General features: G+C 40.8%; 1 protein-coding gene across 1 annotated transcript; it reads left to right on the forward strand.

The window, feature by feature from the left end:
- Positions 1 to 474: 474 nt before the first annotated feature.
- On the forward strand, positions 475 to 13,424 carry sec24d (SEC24 homolog D, COPII coat complex component; the record flags this gene model as incomplete). The annotated part of the gene is made up of 22 exons (XM_083905946.1): positions 475 to 625; positions 1,129 to 1,231; positions 1,537 to 1,673; positions 1,757 to 2,113; positions 2,602 to 2,723; positions 3,056 to 3,167; positions 3,292 to 3,419; positions 4,259 to 4,397; positions 4,879 to 4,994; positions 5,820 to 5,944; positions 7,085 to 7,276; positions 7,401 to 7,494; positions 7,997 to 8,113; positions 8,311 to 8,481; positions 9,504 to 9,600; positions 9,687 to 9,832; positions 9,927 to 10,065; positions 10,674 to 10,792; positions 10,943 to 11,122; positions 12,269 to 12,460; positions 12,999 to 13,088; positions 13,284 to 13,424. The coding sequence occupies 22 exons, from the start codon at positions 475 to 477 to the stop codon at positions 13,422 to 13,424; spliced, it is 3,168 nt and encodes a 1,055-aa protein (XP_083762072.1).
- Between the last annotated feature and the right edge of the window lie 777 nt (positions 13,425 to 14,201).

Here is a 14,201-nt window from a genome sequence, read left to right on the forward strand (position 1 = left end):
AAGTTAAATCTCCACCATCCAATTCTTCGAAACACCATACGAACTCTCCAAACACGAAACAACTATCCAAAATATCTTTCCAAAACTCAACTGTTGCTGTCCTCTCCTTCTCTGCCTCTCACCCCCTCGAAGCTGCAGGTCAATCGTCCCTCGCTCACCATATCTTCACTGTAATGTCAAGTGTATCATGATACGTTATTGGAAAGTTCTTGTTGCCTACTTTCAGAAACCGTTTTGAATTTTTCGAATAGCACCAACAGTTTAGGAATTACGATACTGAGAAACAAATAGTCACAAATTGAAAACTGTCGTGGTCACGGTGAAACTTGTCTGTGATTGGACGGTTCCGGTAGTGAACAGAAGTAGTCATTCAATGTTCTAATGATCAGTGTCCGTCAACATCTATTCTTTCATTTCACAGGCTATCACAGATCCATCTTGGAATGAGGATAAAGTAATAGCCATTCCAACAAAATGAGTCAACAAGGTTATGTTGCTGCACCCCCATTCTCCCAGGCCCAGCCAGGGATGGGGGGCTACCAAGGTGGATATGGTGGTGGTCCTGCACAGCCCGCCTATGGACATTTTGGAGGACCACCTCAGACATTTACCACTCAACCAGCAGGTAAATTAGTTTTGCCTATATGTATTTAGCTTGTTTTTCAAATAACATGGCTGCCATTTAGGCCTTTATTGAACAGGTCTGCGCTTGGCACTGGGAGGTATGTGTTTCAGTCCACTCCTACTTGAATGACATCAGTTGTACAAAAGATGATCTTTCCCCATGACAGTAATACCACTCTGATTTCTAAGATTACATTGGTTGTGTTTCTATCGGTCATTATTGTTTTCCATTCACAGGTTTGAAGTTCATGAATCACAAAATGAGTTCCTAATTTGTCTTAGTTTTCAGCTTGAGGTGTTTTCTATTATATTGCATGTTGTCTTGTGTAATTTAATTACTTTGTGTTTGGCTTTAAATTATGTATTTTTTGTACCAGTGTAATCACAAGCATATTTCATACCAAAGGCACAAGCAAAGGCTTTTTGGCTTTGTGCATGCCACTGCAAATGAGAACAAAGCTCTTGTTGACACTATTCATCATCATCGTCATTTACTCACTGCAGGTATGATGAAATTGCCAGTTTCTTCTGCTGCTGGTATGCCTCCACCTCCAGTGTCCAGTCAGTACAATCCAAATGTGCAGCAGAATGGTGCTTATCCCCAAAGGTAATCATTTTGATGGTGTACATGAAGTACAGACTCTGTAAAATCAAGACAAAATAGGTTAATAAAGTGTGGAGAAATCATTGTAGATTATAGTTTGCTCTTCCATCCCAGAAGCAAAATGATTGATTTAAATATTGTCCATCTCTTCACTTTTAAATGTCTTTGTAGCTCATTTCGAAACCACAATTTTAACCCATTTTAAAAACAGCATTCAATGTTTGCACAATGTTATAAGCAGCTTTAGCATAAGGGAGCTAATCAACATCATACTACAAAATATAACTAACTGCTCTTATATTCCTCAGGTACCCTGCCCCTCCAACTGCATCTGCTGCTTATGGACAACCGCCACAGTCCTCTTACAAAAGCATGGCCTCACCTGGTCCACCTGCAGCACAGCTGCTCACCAATCAAATGAATGCTATGAACATGGGCAGCTATGGTAAGTTTGCTTTTTTAAAAACACAGAATTAGAGGAAGCATTTCGACGTTAAATGTATCATGGCCTCTTTCTTATGCGTTTAGCCTCGGGACCCATGCAAAGCTCTCCTCCACCACCCGGCCCTGGAGCTCAACAGCCATTCCTGACACCTCCTCCACCAGCAATGGGGCAGCCACAAATGCCTCCAGGCCCACAGTCACTCCACCAACAACCATCCCCTCAGATGTCTCCACCTCAGTCACCCCCATCAAATATGGGAGGCATGGTTAGTCCTTTCCATGGGCCACCTCCTCCAGGCCCAGGAGGTTTCTCTCAGCCCAGTCTTGGAGTTGCTGGTCCAGGTTTCCAGCAGCCCGGTCCAGGATTCCAGCAAACCGGTCCAGGTTTCCAGCAACCCAGTCCTGGCATTGCTGGTCCACCTGGATACCCACAGCAAGCCGGTAGGTTTCACTCTGTAAACAAAAATAATAAACTTACTGAGCTCATACCAAATAAATATTGTTATGGGCTATCATTGTTTAACAAAACTGATATGTTTAAAACATGCAGATTTGGGGATGAGGCAAATTGTTACTCTAAAGGTGTGAGTGTGAGAGTGGATGGTTGTTGTCTATGTGGCCCTGTGATGGACTGGCGACCTGTCTTGGGTGTACCCTGACTTTTGCCCCATGTCAGTTGGGATTGGCAACAGCATCCCCTGTGTACCCTCACATGGAGGATGAATCAGTAGAAGATGATTTAATTAATTATTTGTTTTGGTATAGTTGTAGTTTTATGTATAGGAAGTAGTATTTGTCATGGAAATAACCATCTCATTAGTTGTATTGGACCAGTCAGATCAGGAACTTATAATACATCTAATCACCAAAACAAAGCTATGAGCTTTGCACTGTAGCTTATAAATGGTATGTTCTGTTTCAATGTACAGGTCACTTTGGGGGACACATGGCTGGGCCTCAGTCTGGGATGCCAGGGGCCCTCTCTGGACCACAAACTGGACTGGCTGGCCCACCACAGAAGAAACTGGACTCTGAGTCAATCCCGAGCATAGTGAGTTGACGACTAATCCCACTGGGACCTCTTTCACATACCAACATACCACGTTTTCTGCCCTGAACCAGCAGCTTATTAGTTTATCAAGAGGTGTCCGACAGAGGCATGTTTTCTCACATTACTGGCCATTTCCTGTATATTTGGATGTGTTATATAGAGGGTAATGAAAAAAAATGCAGCAAAATGTAATTTTACATTGAAAATGGTTGGTGACATTATGGTACGTTTACATTTGGGCACAAGATCATGACAATCATAAATGCAACCAACATTGCACATTTATCTGTTCAGTTGTATTGTCTGTATTAGTCATAAGTTGTCTGTTTTAGACTCAAATCATTGAGGAAGACAAAGCTGCTCGAGGAGGACAGGTCTACAGCACAAACATCAGAGGACAGGTTCCCCCTCTGGTCACCACTGACTACACAGCACAGGACCAAGGTAACCAAAACTTACTTATGACGATTTTGTATTTATTATTATAAAAGTGAACATATGTGTTAGTATACATGCACCATTCAATGTATGCTTTCTCAAAACAAGGTCTTCTTTTTGTTAATCCTAGGCAATGCCAGTCCTCGTTTTATGCGCTGCACCACCAACTCCCTTCCCTGCACTGCAGACCTGGCCAAGCAGTGCCAAGTGCCCCTGGCTTGCATCATTAAGCCCTTTGCCAGTTTGCCAAAGAATGAGGCAAGTTCTAGCTTTATTGTTTTACATGTACAAAAACTTTAATACATTAACACAATCACCTCTTAATTATGTTGGAGGAAAGAAGACCAGATTCCTAGCAGAAATAAACTATGTTCTGGTATGCCTTAAGTCCAACAATAAAAGTGAATATACAGGTACTGTATGTATGGGTCTCCCCCACAGATGGGAGATACGTGTTATCTTCTTTGTGTTGGAGGCATCCACTGACTGTAGGACCAACTGTGATAAATATCTCCCAGTACCACAGGAGTTAAGCTGTCCTGTCATTGACCTCTTGGATCATGTGTGGTCCAAGAAGCCTGTATGTGGAGATATCCCCTCTCCACTTGCCTTGTCCCAGGAACCAATTGGCCTTTTTAGGCAATGTTAGTTTTCATTCTCATCTGGCTTGAGACTAATTAGCTAATGACAGAACTGCAGGACCTACTGAAGAAGAAAGGAGGTTTATACAAAAGCAATCAAACTTTAAGCGCCACATGTTGCCACCAGTATTATCACAAGTGTCAAAACGAAATCACTGCTGAGTTCATACATAAATAAAAAAGGGGTGTGCTGTTGTACTTGGATGATAAACTAACTGTTTTATGATCCAGATATTGTATCCAAAATATTACTGGACTGGATAAACAGCCTAAAGATACTATAAAACAATGTTTCTTCAAATGTGGGCAGTCCTCTCTGGGGGACTATGGACAATTCTGCAAAAAACAAAATGTAATTTTTTTGCAACTTTGTAGATTCATGATGTTTTTCTGTATACTTCTGTGCAAGGGCCTGAATTAATCTGCAACTCTTTTTTTGTGTCTGGCTCTATGTAGACTCCTCTATATGTCGTGAACCATGGTGAAACGGGCCCCATTCGCTGCAATCGATGCAAGGCCTACATGTGTCCCTACATGCAGTTCATTGACGGCGGCCGTCGCTACCAGTGCATTTTCTGCAACTGTGTCAATGAAGGTACAGTATTTTATAATTTTAAGAATAAATGTTTTCAAATGACAACGTTAAAGGTGCTATATGTAAGAATGTGGCCAAAAACTGTTACTACATTCAAATTCAAAATACGGGGGTCTTTTAGGTTTCATTTTCTGATGTAATTGGCAACCCGTGGTTGCTCAGCAGCTGAGACTCTACTGATTGCAATGATTGGTAGACGGCAGTAGGTGGCGCCAATGCCAAAACATGATTTCAAAACATTAACATGATTTGCAGTCTGCAATATATTTTTTTTAATGCAAATATTTTGGCCATACTGTTGTTGTTGGTGAGTTCAGTTTGTTATATGAACATTATTCCTGAGTCTCTGTGACATATTAGGAGGATTTTATGGCCAATTGCTTTAGATTTATTACACAATGCACAATGCACAAAAAAGGAAATAACTGAATGTGTTGGTCACAGGCTAAATATTTCATTTTATTTCTTTGTCTTTTTTTAGTGCCAGTCTTCTTTTTCCAACATCTTGACCACATGGGCCGTAGAGTGGACTTCTATGAGAGACCGGAGTTGTCTTTGGGATCCTATGAGTTTGTGGCCACCATGGATTACTGCAAGGTTAAAAAAAACAACAAAAACAAAACAAACCTCTCAGTACATAATTTAATAGTTTGCAATAACATTTTTTTTAATCATGAAGAGTTATAGATACTTGAGACCTGTCACAGAGGGACAAGACTAGGACATGTCTACATCACTGATTGTCACAATGGACCTTTTGGCAGACACATGACACTATTCTGTGATGATATCAAAGAGGAGTGCAGGACATAGTTTCCAGCTCAGTTCTTTAGAAAACACAGAAAGACAGCGATGCAGATAAAGTGTGTCCCCATGGCAATTGTGGCAGTTGAGAACAACATAGGAGGGTCAGGGTACTTTGGCAATGCCGACTCACTCCGCGGCCTACTTTCGCTCTGTTTATTAAGATTTCTAAACACTCTCTGAGGGCCTGAGATTAAACAAAAGCCTGCACGGTAAGTGTATTGTCATGGGTTGTAACTGTGGAAAATAAACGGTGTCTTACTGACAATCCTATATTACCACTGATCATTCAGGAATTCATATCTGCTGCAGTGTCAGTGTCACACTATAAAGCTAAAATGGGCACATCTCTGGTATTTAAGAACAATTAACAGACACAGTGGAAGACATAACTTCAGGAAGACTCCAAGGTTTAAACTCTCTAACTGTTATAATTAAAACCCTAAAAATAAAGAATGCAGGACTGAAAAGAGAAATAAGCTGTGTGCATGAGTATTTTAATAGTTTGTGTAGGGAACATTTTCCTTAATTTCATTTTGACTGTCAAGCATTAAAACAAACTAATAAAAACGAAAAAGCTAATACATTGATTCCAAATCCTACCTTCTCCTCTCACAGAACAACAAGCCTCCTAATCCTCCTGCCTACATCTTTATGATCGACGTGTCCTACAGCAACATTAAAAGTGGCCTGGTCAAACTCATATGTGATGAGCTGAAGACTCTGCTGGAGAAGCTGCCCAGGTATTTAATGAGTCCAAAAACCATTATTCTTCTATGGCAGATCATCTACAGTTACCACTTCTACACGTGCACAGTGTCCCCCAACAAACCAATTTCACAACGTGTGTACATTTCCAAAGTGATTACTGTAAATACTGTTACTGTACATCCAACATTTATCTTGCCTAAATAGGACATCCTGCAAGTTCTAAACATCAAGCCAAGTATTTGTTCTCATCAGCTGGATATTGTTGCATGACATTTTGCAGATGGAGAGCAGAGCACTGAGGCTGCCAGAAACAGACACTATTTCACTTCTAGAAAAATCTTTGTTTTACAGAGGGCTCTTGTGTTTGTAGTAATTGTTGTTTCTGGGAAGTGAATCTTTTTTTATGATGTAGAAGATGAAACTGAATTAGTTCTCTTGCTGATAATTATTTGTCTGATAGGTCTACTACAACCAATTGTGGATACAATGTCGAACAAAGCGTGCAGTGACAATTTCATATTAGAAATTGCATTCTGAAATGTGTCATTTCCAACAGCACCTGTGACAAATGCTCATATTAGAGAGGAAAATTTACGAAGACAGACTGACAAACTGCAGTTGGCAGTGTCAGTGAAGAATCCTTTTACTATTACTATGATGGTGGAAGACTTTTGTAATGTATCGTTTGGGTTCAGCGTTGCTACCAGTTTCACACCCGAATCGAAGTGTTCTGTTACTTTTGCCAAGGGAGCGTGTTCTGTATTGCGCCATTAAAGTACAAAACCAATTTGACTCATGGCATGACCAAAGGAATAGTCACTTTATTTTCCTCATAAAGTGGAGGTTTATGCTCTAGGAGCACTTTTTACAGTTATTTCTTGTGATTTTCCCCCCACTCCACACACTAAGGCACTCTTGAACATTGTAAACAAGTCCTCATTGGACCTGGAAGGATGTTTATAGTTGGTAATTAACCATGGATGGGAAATGAACTTTTTGAATGTTGAAATAGTACTGTGCCAAACAGATCCTTGTCTGGTGTTTACTTTTGTGCATAAGTACCAGCTTCTATTTTTACTGTTATTATTGTGGTCTTAGAAATACAGCACAAATAATTCACTGTGAAGAAGAAACCCCCCAGATTTCACTAATTGTTGTCTCTTCCTTACCAGAGAGGAAGGTGCCGAGACCTCGGAGATTAAGGTTGGCTTTGTCACCTACAACAAGGTGCTCCACTTCTACAACGTGAAGAGTGCTTTGGCCCAGCCCCAGATGATGGTGGTTTCAGACACAGCCGACATGTTTGTCCCGCTGCTTGACGGCTTCCTCGTCAACTACAATGATTCAAGGGCTGTTATCTACAAGTAAGATGCGAGATATTGTTAGATCGTGGAATTGATACTCATCTTCGTGGATATCATGTATTCAAAAAGGCAGTAAAGATAATATTTTAGCTGGACAAGACTTAATTACTTCCTTTCGCTGCAGCCTCCTGGACCAGATCCCCGACATGTTTGCAGATACCAATGAGAATGAAACCGTTTTTGCTCCCGTCATCCAGGCCGGTGTGGAAGCATTTAAGGTAAGCCACAGGGTGGCGTCTGTCAACATGTGGAAATGGGGGATTCAGGGCCTATTACAACCTCCTTGAACCATGTGTGGCTGTTGAAGTTTTAGAGTAAATCTCTAATCGTAAAATGAATTTTGCAAGCCACATTTGATGAGCAGCAGCAGTGTTTTGGAAATTAAAAAATTAAAACACCTTTTTTTGATCGCTACATTCACTGATTCGTAAAAGAAAATTACATTTCTGTGTTTCTTCTACAAACGTGTATCAGTTTTTTCTCACTTGTGTTGACTTAAAAGTCCACTGAACTTTCCCAGTCATCACATCAGTGTTTTGGGCTGCAGAAGTCAATGTCCACACACAGCTTTTAAGTGAAAACAGTTGTAATCATACAGAATTAGCAAAATACTCAGGAACTTCCATTTTCATACCTTTCAGTGTTCATTTATCCTCAAAGGTTTAAACTTCTTCTTTTTTTTTAAATCATTTCTCCACCTCATTATTTTGTTCCTTCCAGGCAGCAGAATGTGGTGGAAAGCTCTTCATTTTCCACTCCTCCATGTCCACTGCAGAGGCTCCAGGCAAACTGAAGAACAGGGATGACAAAAAGCTGGTCAACACTGAGAAAGAGAAAGTGAGTATCTTTTTGTGTTCAGTACTGGTAGTTGTAGATCAAATAAACAAGGAGGGGAAAAGTCATGTCTGGAGTCAATCAACTGTCAGTGTTCCTACAACATCCGTACATGCTTTTTTAAATCAAATCAGGAGTATTCGAAATCTGATGTGCAGTGACTGCTGACTTACAATAGTGATTCGTCTTTTTCTCCACAGACCCTATTCCAGCCTCAGAAAGGTGTGTATGAGCAACTGTCGAAGGACTGTGTGGCACAGGGTTGCTGCGTAGATCTCTTCCTCTTTCCCAGCCAGTACGTGGACTTGGCAACGATGGCTGATGTGCCCTCACACACCGGAGGCTCCGTCTACAAGTACAACAGCTTTCAGGTACAAACCTGTTTAGTGTATGCAAATCAAAATATATAGTACATGTAAAATGTCTTTTCCATTATTTTATCTTGACATTACACTAGAGCAGGGGTGTCCAAACTTTTTGCAAAGAGGGCCAGATTTGGTAAGGTGTAAACGTGTGGGGGCCGACCATTCAGCCTGACATTCTTTGAACCAATAACATTAAATACAAAGGACATTTTTATTGCAAATGACATCCTTCATTTCTATTTATTTTCAAGTTTTTACCAAAATCCCTCTGCCTTTCGTATTTCAAGACCACATAAAATGAAGAAAAAGTCTGTCTGGAAAGAAACACTTCAGAGAATATTAAATATATCTCAGTTCATTTGAAACATTACATATTATTCACTATTAAATGCTCACTGTAAACTTCTACACTCATAACGGTGGTTTTGATCATCACAAAAAATCCATTCATTAAGATTTTAGAATTTATTTACCTTAGGGGAATAAACAAATCATGTCTGCACTAATGTGAGATACTGAGATCTTTGTGCATTTAATACTCAGGTCAACAGTGCTGTCGGGCCACATATCATTGATTTTATAACAGAGGGTGCAGGCCGGTGAAAATTTGAACATGGGCCGCAATTGGCCCCCGGGCCGGACTTTGGGCATGCCTGCACTAGAGAGTGGTAACTTGGTAACAACAGAGGGGCAATGGCATTTTCTGCCTCATAAAATGTTAATGTTGTTAACAACACAACATTGACACTGCCCCTAAAGAATCAGGGAAATTGCTCCAAACACACCACACATTAAATTAAATTAAATTAAATCAAATCAAATCAAGACAAACAGCGCTAACCCTGCACATTAGACATAAAATGTTGTTTTAAAACCCTATAAAAACTACATGTGGGTCCACACCCACATTTCCATGAAGTATTCCTCTACTGGTTTGAGTCATCACAATCGGGTCACTAGTGAGTCACTAGTGACCCGATTGTGACAACATCACCATCTGCTGGTCACTCAAATGTACTTCTTCTCAGGTGGAGACTGACGGAGAGCATTTCCTAAGAGACCTGAGGAAAGACGTGCAGAAGGGCATTGGATTCGACGCCATCATGCGTGTTCGCACCAGCACAGGTATTTGAGTGCAAGATTTTGCTGCATAGTCAAGCCTTTGAGCTCCCAGGACTTGACTTGATTTTTGTGTCTGTGTGCGTCATCAGGCTTCAGGGCCACAGACTTTTTTGGTGCCATCCACATGAACAACACCACAGATGTCGAGATGGCAGCTGTGGACTGTGACAAGGCCGTCACTGTAGAGTTCAAGCACGACGACGCGCTGAGTGAAGAGAGTGGGGCGTTCGTGCAAGTATGTCCTTTAAAAATGACTACGTTCAAAAACAGGTCTGACATTTGTTAAATTCTCACCATCTCTTGTTCTGATTTTCCAAATCTTTTCCCAGTGTGCCTTGCTGTACACCACCATCAGCGGCCAGCGACGCTTGCGTATCCACAACCTAAGTCTGAACTGCAGCATGCAGTTGTCAGAGCTGTACAAGAACTGTGAGACCGACTCACTCATCAACTTCTTTGCCAAATCAGGTGACTATCCTTTTTACTTTTTTACTTGTAACTGCTGTTGTGGAAATTCTCTGCTGCTGCTGGAGAAGAATGAAATAGACTTTTGCCTGCCGACAAGGTTTTAATCCTAATTTGAATACACAAAAGGACCTGGTATCTTGTGTTAGGCACAAATATCAATTTATAATTTTCCGCACGTTCGAATTTTGGGTTAGCTAAAGCACAGCTTACTGCCAAATCCAGAAAATTAATTTTTTAATTTTCCATCTCATCGGTTATAAATATTCCAATAACATTGCATTCAGTCTGCCATCTTTATTTGTAATGTTGTCCAGAAGTAGCAGGAGGCGATGTTTTTGTAGGATCATCTTGACCTTTTTGAATTTACTCCACGCATCACTTGATAATCAACACGTCACAATACAGATCATAAAATACAGTTGCATTACTGTACATCACTTGCTTTCGTTCCACGAGTTCTACTTCACTTGAGTGCACACTCCCTTGTGCACTTTGTTTGTTTGTTCAACTCCATTTCAACTTCATTCTTCACTGCCAATTTGGCCCGCGTCCTCCTTTCTCCTCCTCCCCCCTCATGACTTTTAACTTCTTTTCATGTCTCCACTCAGCTTACCGTGCCATGCTGAACCAACCTCTGAAGAATGTGAGGGAGATCCTGGTCAACCAGACGGCACACATGTTGGCCTGTTACAGGAAGAACTGCGCCACCCCTTCAGCTGCCAGTCAGGTCAGTGGAAGAACCTGCAATGCAGTTTTTAAGTTCAAGCTTAGATTGTAGGTTTCTTACACATTATACACTATTTGAGACTGATACATCTGTAACTGCAATTTTAATAATCTGTTGTATGATGTTTTCCCCTCATATTTGCATGTGTAGTTGGTCCTGCCCAGTGCCATGAAGGTGTTCCCAGTCTACATGAACAGCCTGATGAAAACTGCCCCCCTGGTGGGCAGCACTGAACTCGCCACAGATGACAGAGCCCTTCAAAGGATGATGATCATGGGCATGGGGGTGGAGGACACACAGCTGCTGCTCTACCCACGCCTCATCCCACTGGTGAGTCATGCAATTCAGAAATTGCAAAGGATGATGTTGAATTGTAATTTGTTACCTCTGCCAAGGATGTTATGTTTTCACCAGAGTTTGTTTGCTTGTTTGTCTGTCCGTTAGTTAGCAACATAAATCAAAAAGTCACGGACGGATTTGAATGACATTTTCAGGAAATGTCCGCAATGGGACCAGGAACAAGTGATTAAATTGTGGGCATGATCCGTAGACGTTATGACTTGTTACAACACTCGCTGTCTGACCCAGGGTGTATCTTGTAGGCACTGTGCTTTTATATGTTGCCAAAATATCAACGCTAAGACTAGATTTGAGGTATTCACTTGTACCTCCGCCAAGGAGGTTATGTTTTCGTCCGAGTTTGTCTGTCTGTCTGTCTGTTAGTTAGCAACATAACTTGAAAAGTTACAGACGGATTTGGATGACATTTCAGGAAATGTCCGCAATGGGACCAGGAACAAGTGATTCAATTTTGGGCGTGATCCGTAGACGCGATCACTGGTTACAACTAGAGCTGCAACTAACGATTATTTTCGTACTCGATTAATCGATGAATCGGTTGGTCCATAAAATGTCAGAAAATGTTAAAAAAACATTGATCAGTGTTTGTCAAACCTGGAAATGACGATGTTCTTGAATGTCTTTTTTGGCCACAAACCAATATGATTCAGTTTTAATGATTTCTTTGTTATGTGGAGACTAAGAAAATATTCACATTTAAGAAGCTAAAACAATCAGAAATCTTGTTTTAATCATGAAAAAAGCTTCAAACCGATTACTAAATTCATCGCCAACTATTTTGATAATCGATTAATCGGTTTGAAGCTTTTTAATCGATTAATCGATTAATCGTTTCAGCTCTAGTTACAACAATCGCTGTCTGACCCAGGCGCGCCGGCAGGGTTTAATTTTTAGGCACTGAGCTGCCTTGGCGGAGGTCTGCACTCTCCGGGTGCTTTTCTAGTATTACAGATGCTGTCTTAGAAAAACAATCAAATCGCGGAAAAAAAAAATTTCAACCCTCGTTTTGATTCAAACTTTTAAAACTACCATTTCAGTGGGAATTGTCAGATATATTCTGTGGTAATCTAACTATCCAAAATCTCTCTGTGTTTTTATTTTTTTTTTTTTAAATAGCACAACATGGACATGAGCAGCGAGACGCTGCCTTCTCCAGTTCGCTGTTCAGAGGAGTCTCTCTCAGATTCTGGCATGTTCCTGTTGGAGAACGGTCACTCCATATTCCTGTGGTTGGGCCAAGCAATTTCACCGGACATCATCCAGAGCGTCTTCAACATGCCCTCCCTCGCCCACCTGCAAGGACACATGGTCAGAGTTTGATTCATGACATAGATCCGAACACAATTATAAACCCACATGAAAGTGCGTCTGTTTTTAGAAATGTTAGGGAACACTCAATATTTTCTCTGTGCTGCCCGGAGGTTTTTACAGAGAACGACAGCAAACCGAGTGGCACAATGTGTTTTGAACTGAAATTAAATATCAGAATCAGACCTTGATTAGAAACTGAATAAATCCATTCAGGGAGAAAAAAACCAAGAACAAGTTAAACAGCTTCACATGTGATGTTTGTGAAGTGAACTACACAGAGTTCAAACAAAGAGATCAAACAAAAGCATTATTATTATTGAGACAAAATTAAAAACATCTTGTCACATAGTTCTGGCCCATAAGGGGAGACGACAGAATCAGTACCACTTGCTTTACATCATCACATTTATGATTGATGTGTTAATATATTCAGGCTCTGAAATATCTCATCCTGGTTGAGAGGGATTGCTGAATGAAAAAAATATTTTCACTGGCCTTTATTGTAGTTTTGAGTCGTCAAACTTGTGCTTTTCAGTGTGCGCTGCCGCAGCTGGACAGCCTCATGTCAAAGAAGATCAACTCCCTCATCAGTGATCTGCTTGAAAAGAGGCCGAACTCCATGAAGGTGAGATAAGTCAATTCAGTTTAAACAACAAAATGCCTAATTTACATGCCATTTTGTCCTTGAAGGCTTTGCAGCTTAAAAACATTTGCCTCCCCCTAGTGGAGTTAGTATGTTAATACACAAATAACCCCACATGTCAACAATAGCTTAATTACTGTATGCATTTTAACTGCAATCTTCTTCTGCTCTGCTCAGCTTCTCATCGTGAGGCAGAAGGACAAACCAGAGATGTTATTCCGTCAGTTCCTAGTGGAGGATAAAGGGCTGCATGGCGGAGCTTCCTATATGGACTTCCTTTGCTACGTTTACCGAGAGATCCGGCAGCTGCTCACTTAACCGCTGACGCTCGGGCCTCAGCGTTTCTATCCAGACTTGGCCTGAGCGAAACGCAGCATCGGACGGGACCAGGCACAAATATTTTACAGCAAGTCTCAGCTGGATCCATGGATGATCCTTTTTAAGTGATTTACAAAGAAAAAAAGAAAAGAGGAAACAAGGATTCAAGAGATTCAAACTCCAGTTTCCAAAGCTGCCTTTCCTACACGTGTCCGTGAACCTTCACAACACACACTGTTGTGTTCAAATAACAGCTCGTCACTTGAGGAACTTCTAGAGTAAATTAATAGGAATGAAATGGCCAACACGTTCAGCAATTTTCACATGGATATTTGCTTCATGGACAGTGGAAACTGGAATGACATCAGTGCCTTCAGCTGAAATGCACTGTGTGCCATAAAGCCCACAGGCATATGTAATACAGCATATAGTGCCACTGTTTATAAAAGCTGGTTAATATTTTTAATATTTCCTTTGCAGATTCACATTGTCCGTAATGACAAATGAAAGGGATGTTTGTGGGGCCAAACTGGAGACGTTCATTTTGAAACACAAAAGCTGACCCAGTGGTCGTTACTCTCAGTTGGAGATCAAGTATGTCAAAGATTCTCAGTAACTCATTTTAAATTAAAATCTCAAGAGAAGTTTTATAATAAGTTTCCTTTCATAAAAATAAAATCATACTCAAAGGCACCATATGTAAGAATGTGGCCAAAAAACGGTTATTGCCCTCAAATTCAAAACTACAGAGGTCTTTTAGGTTTCGTTTTCTCCGCC

The sequence above is a fragment of the Microchirus variegatus genome, assembly GCF_963457635.1.
Source record: "Microchirus variegatus genome assembly, chromosome: 2".
NCBI classification, from domain to species: domain Eukaryota; kingdom Metazoa; phylum Chordata; class Actinopteri; order Pleuronectiformes; family Soleidae; genus Microchirus; species Microchirus variegatus.